This window comes from Priapulus caudatus, unplaced genomic scaffold (genome assembly GCF_000485595.1).
Source record: "Priapulus caudatus unplaced genomic scaffold, Priapulus_caudatus-5.0.1 Scaffold37, whole genome shotgun sequence".
In the NCBI taxonomy this organism is placed as follows: Eukaryota; Metazoa; Priapulida; class Priapulimorpha; order Priapulimorphida; family Priapulidae; genus Priapulus; species Priapulus caudatus.
The window spans coordinates 182004-193611 of record NW_014577098.1 but is presented as its reverse complement, the minus strand read 5'-3'; the positions used below and the strand labels follow the sequence as shown (position 1 = coordinate 193611).

Genomic DNA, 11608 nt, shown 5'->3' with positions numbered 1-11608 from the left:
GCACGCTATCTCGGTCTCTCTCTAAACCTCTCTTTCTTGCACGCTATCTCGGTCTCTCTCTAAACCTCTCTTTCTCGCGAGCTCTCTCTCTCTTTCTCTCTCTCGGCTGTGTCAACCGCCGACGTGAGTCAGATGTGGGTCAGCGTCACCTACCGGGCGTGCCGACTAACAATAAGTTTTATTTGAGGAGTGGCGCCGCTCGGTGGATATACTTAAGCGACGCCGTCAGCGATAACAATACTGGCAATAATACTAAAAATCTTTTTCATACGTGTTCATTAAAACAGTTAGCGGTTCAGCAGGGTGAACAATGAGATATATGTGCCGTTTATTATCATATGACCCCTATTGGGAGCTGGCGCAACGAACATTTGATGAGGTGCATGGCAAACGTCAACATTTATATATCCGGGGTGTATGAAATCAAACTGCTTATATGCTTGATTGCTATAAAATCACTGCTGGAGTGCTCCTGTCGTGGCAATGCTATGGACGGTCGGCCAAGGTGAACAAGATGATTGATTGTTATATAAGATGACAATTTGTCATGTTATATGGGGTTCTGGTTTAGGAACACCGATCGCACATGTAGGTCATTGTACACGCTCGTACATTCAAAACGAATTTCTCGGATCGTTTTCCAGCAATTACGCTCCACGGATATATATTTAAATAAAAATGTTTACATAAAGGCTAAAATTTGATATTTAACGTGCGCGCGTGTGTGTGTCTGCGTGTGTGTGTGTGTGTGTGTGTGTGTGTGTGTGTGTGTATGTATGTGTGTGTGTGTGTGCGCGTTTATGCGTGTGTGTGTGGGGGGGGCGGGTAGTTTGTGTGTGTGTGTGCGTGCGCGCGCGTGTGTGTGTGTGCGCGCGTGCATATGAGTGCGCGTGCGTGTGTGTATGTGTGTAAATAAAACACGTCACATTAGTTCCGTATTTGCTCTAACAAGCCAGTTAACCTTCTATATCAGAAATTAGACTAACAACGACATCCACACACGAGGTCGTACCTAGTTCATTCTGCTAGATTAATACGTTCAAATTGTATATGTATATAGGCGACACCGATACTGTCGCAATTATGTTAGATGCGCATACCCTGTACCATCGCTTCATGGGCACAAGCAACCATGCATGTGTGAATGCCTGCACTAGGTTACCATGGTGATAGCGATGCTCGATATAAATGTCTAGATAAGTTATTGATGATATATTTTGTACATAGTAGGTGGCGCTTAATAATCACTGTAACGTACCGGTAATAAATAAGTAAATAAATAAATTAACTAATAAATAAACAAATAAATAAATAAATTAATTAATTAATAATTTTCGCCTCTTGTTTGTCGTCTGCAGTGTTTCACGGCTGAGCAACTATGGGAGGTGTTCGATTACCCGAGTTCTTATAGACTTTCGGAGACAGACTTCATAGAAGCGTGCCCAGCACTTCTGCAACAGATCGTCAGCAAATCCTGCGAGAAAAAGACGGAAACAGAAAGCAACCAATACACTCCAACCAAACTCGAAGGTATCTAATATAATTATACACACACACACACGGTCGCACACAAACACACACACACACACACACACACACACACACACACACACGCATACGCACGCACGCACGCACGCACGCACACACACACACACACTATATAGTAGAAAAAGGGAACAAGAGAATAAAGAGAGTGAGAGAAAGAAAGAGAGTGAACGAGATAACGGGAGAGGAAATTGAGAGGGAGAGGAAGTGCGAGCGAGCGGGAAGGAGAGAGGAGCGTAGGGGGGAGAAGCTACACAATGCACCTAACAATGACACCATATCGAACAGGATAATTAGGCTGTTTAGGTGGATAAGTGTTCTTTACGTTGTCACCACCGGATACTTGCAACACGGTTATTACCCTATGACTGTTGTTACCAGGGGCAGCTGCCGTGCGAAATTACTACCAAAGTAACAATCGTGTTTAGGAAAATTGTTGACAACATGCGAGTAAAGGGATAGAGAGGAGCAGCAAGCAATAGGGAGAATGGGCAGGGTTGAGCGAGAGAGAAAACAAGCGAGTGAAAGAACGGGAGAGGCGAAGAGAGAGAGATAGAGGGGAGGGAGAGCGATAAAGTGGGAGGAGGTGATGTTTTCAGTCGATACATACGTCTTGTGATCACGACTGCGTAGTAGAGGCTGTAGTAGTTGCACCAAAATTTTCACCAATTAATAAAATCCATCTGTCAATGTTCCGATAACGTTGTTGCAAATTAGATAAGGAACTATTTCCGTAGTTGTCATGAACACATCGCGTCAGCGAGTTTATATGTATACACGCCTATCATATATTTATAACGTGTTACTATATATATATATATATGATGATATCTAAGTGTAATAAATTTAATCGCGTCAGTTTAAAAAGGTATCAAGTTCGCCGCAACCGTCAACTTGTGGTGCCGCGGTGCAGAGCAAATCATTTAATATTAACAGCCATACTATAAGCTAAAAAAACAAAACACGACACAAACAAACATGAGAGAAACGACAATGCTACCCTTTGAATTATCGCCGCAAGGCACAACAACAACAGCAACAAATTGTTCTTAATTTTTTTTGCCCAACTTCTTTTCCAGCGTATGGATACGGAGCTCTGGCGATCCTCGTGATCAGTCTCTTGTCGCTGATTGGTGCGATTACGATCCCCTTCATCAGTACTGTCTCCTACCATTACATCATGATGGGTTTCATTGCTCTGGCTATCGGCACCATGGCTGGGGACGCTCTGCTTCATCTAATACCACACGTGAGTAGAATTCTTTCTCGCGGCCGTGGCTCCATCGCGTGGCCGGCATAATGATCATGCTTGGACGAGATGGCTTTCCTTGACAACCAAAGGCTTGGCGTTCAAGCAGCATCGTTTGCCTTTTAATTTTGTATTATTGGTTTTTTTATTTACCCCGTTATTAACTAAATCCTAAATTCTCCCCAATAATAGTATTCGTCATAGCAGTGATGATAATGATAATAATAATAACGACAACAACAACAATAACAACAATAACGTGTGCGTCTTTTTGTTAGTCGTTAGGTGGACATGAACACAAGGAGACAGCACATGGCCACGAAGATGAGAATGTAGATGGCAGCACGGCGCTAAATATCGTTATAGAACCCATGATTCTGAAGCTGCTGGCGGTCTTGGGCGCCATCTACGGATTCTTCGTCTTTGAGACATTAATGGAATTGGCCAAGGATTCGGTGCAAGGCCTCGAAAAGGTATTACATTAACATTTGCGAATCGCCATTTTGTTATTGTTGTTATTGACCACTTATTGACGCGTGAACAATTTGTCACGGTTATGAACAGAAGTTAATTACGTATGTGTGGAATGTGTTGAAAATTATCGGGTGAATTTTACTGGACTATTAACATTAATGACGCTAATCGATATGATTTGGCGGGGAAATTAAAGTCAGGCGATTTTAAGCAGCATATCGTAGCGTTTCATGCGCGAGCGTAAGAAACCGAGAGGCAGCCAGTAACCGTAAAGGTCGGGACGTATCAGGTTGCAATTAACTATATAACGGGGACACACCAGCACAGCGTTATTAATATGCCCGCGTGACCGTAGCTGAGTTTTTCGCGCTTAGTTGCTTGGCAAGACGCCGGACCACGCGCACGCCGGCGAGGAGGTGGCACGGTCACAGTCAAAGTTCCCGACGGCAGAGGGCATTGAGCGCGAGGCTAGTCCCAGTTCGTAAGACAGCGGACACAGTGCAGTGCGGCGGACCCGTTATCCTGAAGGCAGTACAGCACGCGTCGACAGAGCAGCAACATACAATGGGTGTGTCGCGACAAATTGGTGAGGGGGGGCCAGGCTGGTTCACGAGTCACTGATCTGACTATATACAATATATGTATAGATATATATATATCTTACTAATATGTATATATATGTATATTATATATAGTATATTTATGTATATATATATATATATATTATGTGTGGTGTGTATATATATGTATTATTAATATATAATATAAATTAGTAGGCTAATATAGATCAGTGTTCATCAATCAATGGGTATTTATGTTTGCGTACTGCATCTGGTGGCCTAACTGCGGCTGGTGCATTAATTCGGCTTAGAAGACCAGCTAGAACTTGACTATATTCTCGGAATACTATTTTAGGTTATTTACACAAAGGTTATCACGGCGAAATACATCATATCTCATAATGATTATGAAATTGATGAAGTATTGCGCATAATAGTGAACGTTGATCATTCGGTATCTGGTATTATTTCGTGGGCCTTGAGGTTTAAACCTATATAGCTCTCAGGCTTTTCTCATATTCTTCTTAATTTAATATCGAATTAATTAAATAAATGCATACAAGTTACAATACGCAGCGAGCGTTTCGCATGGCAAATTAAATTTTAGCATTTAATAATCTTCATAATTATTTGCGTTTTGATATCGCATTTTGTTATCTGGATTTTCTGATGTTTTCATATCAATTCAATTTTGCAACGATATATAAACGAATGTCGCGTTAACAATGTTCCCGTCGCTGTCTAGAGGACGTCGAGCCTGGACTTGTGCGAGGATGGCAGCACTACACACTCGACAGGCGCGTTTGTCCACCGTCGCTTCGTACGCGCAACTAACGGCGTAGCCGGCACGATGGCAAACTAAATAGCCGTCAAAGTTAAAACAAGGCAACACGGGAACGAGCACGGACAGTTTTGCTCATGTAGCTATGCGTTTGACTGATGCGTTTTTAGTTTTTCTTTTGCATGTACTTGTGAGTGGGAGGAATTATTCTTTGGCAGTTAAGCTCGAAGTGAAAAAAGAGGCTAAAACTTTACGTTCGATGGCGATGGTATGCATTAGTGAGGACGTCATTCGACGGCGAATAAATAGTGAATTATATATTTAATGTATAATTATTGATATACGTATTATATGAATAAAGCATTTAAAAATTAAATGAACGCCAATAATATCATAATAATCGATAAATAACGCGATGTAAATAAGTAAGATAAATGTTTTCAATTTTAAAAAAAAGAAGACGTAATTTTATTTTTTTTCGCAGGTTTCAAACGGTGGCGGCTGATGATCTCATGTGGTGATTCATGCACAACGTCAGCGATGGTCTCGCTAATTTGGCGCTGCTTCGCCGAAGTAGCCGAAGGGCGGAATGATCTACGTCATAGCCGTGCTATGGGCCACGAAGCTTCGGGACGAACTAGGTACTAGAGCTTGTTGGCTGGCTAGGCTGCGATTATATGACGACGTAAGGCGATAGCGTTGCAAATCCCTGAAACTCAATATCTAGGACAGAAATTGACGGCCCGCGTCTTATGGCGTGCGTATCGTATGCGTGTGTGCGTGATAAAGCATGCGTGTGTGTGCGTGCGTAGCGCATGCGTGTGTGGTGGCGCGTGTGTGGTGCGCGTGTGTGTGCGTGCGTGGCATGTAGGTGGGGCGGGATTTTAACAATTGCATGCTGGAACATACTTGTACGTGTAAACAGCCTGAACCTCGACAAACTATTAACTTTAACCTAGAGCCTCACACTTGACCCTTAAGCCATTAGAGCAATGACATTGACCCTGAAGCCAGACTTGGCGCTAGAGACAATTATGCCTTTGAACAAGGTGAACTTTGTTCTCTCGAGGTGAGCTTCGCTCTCTTCTGTGCTGTCTCAGGGCCAGTGAAGCGGCGTCGCGCTGAAACCTTGCTTGCGCTGCTTGGCACTGGCTTCGCTTGGATTCTGAGTCGGCGTATCTGACGCGCTGAGCCGAGGTGCGACAGTGGATCTTCGCGGCGACGGCGGCTATGGTTTCTCTAACATATCTGCTTGTAGAGATGGTGAGGCCGACACTGCTGATACTGCTGTTGTTGCTGTGATTGGCTGCTGCTGGTTGTTGTTGTTGTTGTTCGTTGTTGTTGTTAGTTGTTGTTGTTGTTCGGCTGCTGTTATTATTATTATTATTATTATTATGTAAATATGAATCATTGCTTAATCCTTAGCATGTTATACATATAATTTATTCACACCAGCACACACACACAACACACGAAACAACACACCGACACACACTACACACAGTAACACACGACACACACGCCCCCAGCAGCACGCGGCACCAGTTCGGCTCGCACGGCACGCACGCACTAGCGCACACGCACAGGGACAGAACACTGCACACGCACAGCACACGGCGCACAGACAGGCACACGCCGACACACCACACACACAACACACAAAACACGCACAACATCAGCACGCACACACAAGCACCACACAACACAACACAGCCACACAAACGCACACAGCACCAGCACACACACACACATATATATATATATATATATACATCATGTGTATATCTCTAACATCTTCTGCTGTTTCTTTCTCAGATGCCGGAGCTAAAGAATTACAAGGCGGATAGCACCGCGCTGAAGTGTGATTGTAAGGCAGAATGTGCATGGGCTGACCGGCATGGGCGCCATGTTGGTTATCGCAGTGTTCGAAGAACACATACGCATCGGTGGCCCAAAATGAGTCGTGTGCGTGCGTGTGTGCGTGCATGTGAATGCGCGTGCACGTGTCGTGTGCGTGCGTGCGTATGCGTGTGCGTGCGTGCGTGCGTGTGATAGTGTTGCCTGCGTACGTGCGTGCGTGTGTTATTGTGCCTGTGAATGCGCGCTGGCACGTGATGCATGGGTATGCGCCGTCGCGTGTGCGGTGCGTGGTGGTGGGTGCCGCTAGGTAGCGTGCGTACGTGCGTGGCGTGTGTATGTGCCTGTGAATGCGCGTGCACGTGTGCGTGCGTATGCGCGTGCGTGCGCGTGCGTGTGAGGGTGTGATAGCGTTGCCTGCGTACGTGCGTGCGTGTGTACGTGCCTGTGAATGCGCGTGCGTGTGAGCGTACGTGAGTTCTTGCTCGCGCACGGGTGAGTGAACGAGAGTGAGAAAGAGAGAGAGAGAGAGAGACTGAGAGAGAGAGAGAAAGAGACAGAGGGGAGAGAGAGAGAGAGGAGAGAGAGAGGAGAGAGAGAACCGAGAGAGAGCAGAGAGAGAGAGAGAGAGAGATACAGAGAGAGAGCAGAGAGAGCGAGAGAGAGAGAGAGGAGAGAGAGAACAGAGAGAGAGAAAGAGAGAGAGAGAGAGAGAAGAGAAGACAGAAAGAGAGAGAGTGGGACGGGAGTACAACGCGGTGAGAACGAGAGATGCGCGATTTAGAGGCAAAAAGCCACAAGAGAAAGAGAGAAGAGAAAGCATTTGAAAAGAGAAGAAAAAGAAGAAGAAGAACCAATCCAGTACGGCCATCACTTGCTGTTGGTGTATTGTGATCTCGCTATGTATAATCTGGGTGAGACAATCACATTCTACTAAGATGGGCATATATATATATGGAATGTACATCGGTTAATACGCGTGCTGCTCATGTGTTGTTTTGGTGACGTTGCATTATCTTGATTTATCAGCCGCTATCGCGATCATGCGCATGGCGCTGTAACCTATAGCTATCAGGACATCGAGCTCATAGATGAGCCTCGGTGATATATATATATATATAATATAATTGTGTTTTTAAAAACCAATAGCACTGCCGATCAGAAACCCATTTACCCTTTTTAAAGCAATTGATAGTAGGCGCTGTGCAGATGCTTTGTTGATTATATTATTCAACATGAATTATGCGATTCTGACTTTGGATAATATAAACCACGATACCATAAGCAATATGCCACAGTCGTCCTCTATGCGATCCTTGGGGGGGGGAATTTTTTACGATTCATGCGATGTTCTTTGCAATTGCAGTTTGTCAACACGCTTGCACACAGACGCTCTCGTGCGGTGGTTTAATGCAACTTGGCGATAATGCTTTTACTATATAGCAGCAGCACCAGCGCGAGTCGCAATCCCGTATAATGTATAATGTATGTATAAATGCAGGAGTTTAATGAGACATTTGTCCTCTATGAAGCTCCTGGTATATATGTGTATGAATGCAGGCACGGCATTAATAATTATATGCTATGCAGTAAGTGTTGTAGATACGGCACACATGTAATAATGACATTCTGCTGGTGTATATAGCAGCATACAATACGCGAATATGTAAATAGTTTTGTATACGATTGTTATCATTAACTTATTACGTGAGATGGCAGATTTTGCTGTTATTTAGTAACGATTTTTTTTACAATTGAAACTATTAACTATTGATTAATTAAATGTACTCACGCACGTGATAAGATATTTGATGTAAATATAGGTGCTTGTAAAGCATCGGATATTTTCTGGATAAGCAGAGTTGTTTCTGGTTTGATTTAATACGGATTATAGCTGTTATCCTGCGTACAGACGTAGCGACATACGTACTAGACTCAAGCGATCAAAAAGAAATAATTTCAGCAAGCGCAGCATAGGTAAGAGTTTGCGGGTTAATTGATCACAGTGTGAACTTGTACGTCTGCAGTTCAGTCGTGCTATCTTTTGTTGTAGTCATGATGTGAAACAGCCGCAGTCTAACAAATACGCGGGTTTTGAAACAAACAAATACAGTTTCAACAGATGTGTAAAATTCGGGCAGTAGATCGCATATAGGTGCAGCACACACACACGACCCACACACATCACACACTCACAGCATCGCACACGACAACAGCACACACACACCACACCGCAGACACACACACAAATACACCACCACAGGCACACACACAGCAACCACACACACAAGCAGCGCACACCAACACACACCCGCGCCAACACACAGCACTGGCAGAACACAACACTACACAACACAACGACACAACACAGCACAGCTCACATATTATTAATATATATATATATATATATACATATATATTGTATTAAGCTTATATGTACATATATAGACAAACGTAGGGCTTATTATTTATATTTTTTAAGTAATTTTATTCAGGTCCTGGCAATATGTTACACAGAGAGCACAATAAACAAGTTTAAGTCGCGTCTACAAAGTTGTTTAGTAGACTCCAGCTGTTATTATAATGATCGCATTACGTACGGGTTCGTAACGGCTTCGTTCCGGTTTTCGTTCTTTTTTCGTTTCGCACTGTAATGCCGTGCTCATCGCTTGATTCAGTAGTAGCAGCCTGTAATCGATGAGGGAGGCGATACGCGCTAAACATATTTAAGGGCTATCTCCTCTCCCTCTCCGACCTCTCTCTCTTTCTTCATCTCTCTTCTCTCTCTCTCCTCCCCTTCCCATTCCGGCTTATGTATATAATATATATATATAATATAATATAGTAGTATATATATAAGATATATCAATTTTATTATTTTTTATAATATTCATCATAGGGCAAGTTTGCTAGCGAAGAATTTCAGGATTGCTTATTATTCTTCTTCTGCTACCTTCATTTCACGTTGCGGGCGCACTCACGGACACTGATAATGGAGAGTTCCTACTTCATGAATACGCTTTCGGGTAATCCAGCAAGGTATGCTACGCGACGGTGCGAACGCCAACGCAGACACGCGAGAGTGCGCACTAGAGGGCGCCTGCGGGCGACTGGAGAAGTGCATCGAGAGGTGGCGTGGGCGCTCGGGAGTGCACAGAGGGCGCATCGGCTGCGATGAATAGCTGTCGGCTGAGTAAGAAGAGATGTAACGAATCACGCATCGCCACTGGTTCAAGGGGTAACTGATATGCATACTGCAGCACTAGGCTTAGCCCAAGAAGCAGTGTGATGCGGAATGCAGCGAACGGGCACGCGCGATTTCGCGGGCGAAGTTCCGGCTCCGGCGGCTGAGGTGCAGCGGCGAGACGGAATTCGCTGGCTGGCGACATCCATCGATGCAGTCGGCGTATACGTAGAATGTAGGGAATAATAGGTTAGGTTGAGGTTTACACTCAGTAGGTAGATCGTTGATGCGACTGGCGGAAATCATAAATACGTATTTCGATTAGAGAGCTTCGATTGCGAAGTTGCGTTTCGCAACAGGTCACTAGATTTTATAAACGTTTCAGTTATTGCTGGATATCGTTCATCTATTAACATTTATATAGAATAAGATCAATCTAATAATGTACGCATATAAGAAACAATGCTGGATATGATGCTAACAACACTGCCCGCACGCAGCCATGCACAGACACATACACACGCACACACGAGCGGCAAAACAGGTTCACATATAACAGCACGACCCACACACACACAACATTGTACACACACGACACTCATCACATGGCATCAACAAACACTGCACATACAACACACGATACACACAACATCAACACGCACAACACACAGCACCACACACACCAACACACACCAGGAGCGAGCACCAGCACGCACACCACACGGCATACATCAGACAGTAGTCACATAGCATTATAGCGGGCATTGGCAGCGGCTCGCAGACACGCACGCACGCGCACACGGCGGTTACATAACACCATCACCAGCTCGTATAGTTCAGCCCCGCTATCACCACAACATACCTCAGGGCGCTCATCCTGGACACCAGGTACCTTCTCCTCCTCCTCTTCCTTCTCCTCTTCCTCCTTCTCGTCCTCCTCCTCTTCTTCCGCCTCATCCTCCTCTTCCTCCTCCTCCTTCTCCTCCTCTTCATCCTCCTCCTCCTCCTCCTCCGTTCGTCCTCCTCGTCCTCCTCCCCCTTCCTCATCCGCTCGTCCTCCTCCTCCTCCTCCTCCTCCTCCTCTTCCACCTTCTCCTCCTGCTCCTCCACTCTTCTTCCTCCTCCACGCGTCTGCCAGGCGTTGCCGCACTGTGACATCTCCCCGGCTCAGTCTGCACCTTATATACGCTCGCCGTTCCCAGTACACCTGCTCACTGGCTCTCTTTCCCGTAGAAGCATCTCGGGTCTTAGTTAGGAAGGCTGCTGCCTTGCGGGCAGACGCGATTGTTACACCGAATAACCCTCTCCGCCTCCAATTAGCACGCGAAATCGCCAACGTCGTGGTCGTAGCTGTTCTTGTTGTTGTTTGCGTGGCTAATTATGGAGCGTCTGCCGGGCGGAGAGCGTGCGAGTGGTGTCCGCCCGGAGCCCGGTCCGTCGCGCGCTGTCACGATAAACGATCACCGCCGTGTGTAGCCGCAAGACATCTTCTCATTATACCGACCTAAACGCACCTTCGGCAATATTCGTACATCTTCGCCCAATTATCTCTCGTTATATATATTATAATCGTCTCTTCGCCCGGCATTCGCATGGCTCTGCGCCTCCGGGCGCGCACGCGCATGAGCTGCGCGCGTGTCGACGCATGCGCGCGACGCTTCGCGCGTGTTACCCCCGGCGACTTGACGCGCGCGTCGGCGCCATTGTTGTCACGTGTCACGTGATTGTCACGTGCCGCGGTGAGTAAGAAGATCAGGCAATGGAAGCCCGCCTATCAACGTTACGTAGATGAATGTTGTATCATGTATATGTATATACATGGTGTATATATGCAATGCATATACGTATATATAGATCTGTTTAGTATAGACTGACGTGCAATGGTTCGCGCGCCTTTATCAACTTCGAGAGTGTATCGGTAGCATACACTCTCTCGCGCGCGGGTCCGTGCGTGCGTG

General features: G+C 45.5%; 1 protein-coding gene across 1 annotated transcript in view; it reads left to right on the top strand.

The window, feature by feature from the left end:
- LOC106818635 (zinc transporter ZIP6-like) overlaps positions 1 to 11608 on the top strand; it is a 23059-nt gene that overhangs the window by 4704 nt on the left and 6747 nt on the right. Inside the window, exons 3-5 of the mRNA XM_014823327.1 lie at positions 1359 to 1530; positions 2625 to 2794; positions 3073 to 3267. Coding sequence (XP_014678813.1) covers positions 1359 to 1530; positions 2625 to 2794; positions 3073 to 3267 — 537 coding nt within the window. The remainder of the gene's footprint in view (positions 1 to 1358; positions 1531 to 2624; positions 2795 to 3072; positions 3268 to 11608) is intronic.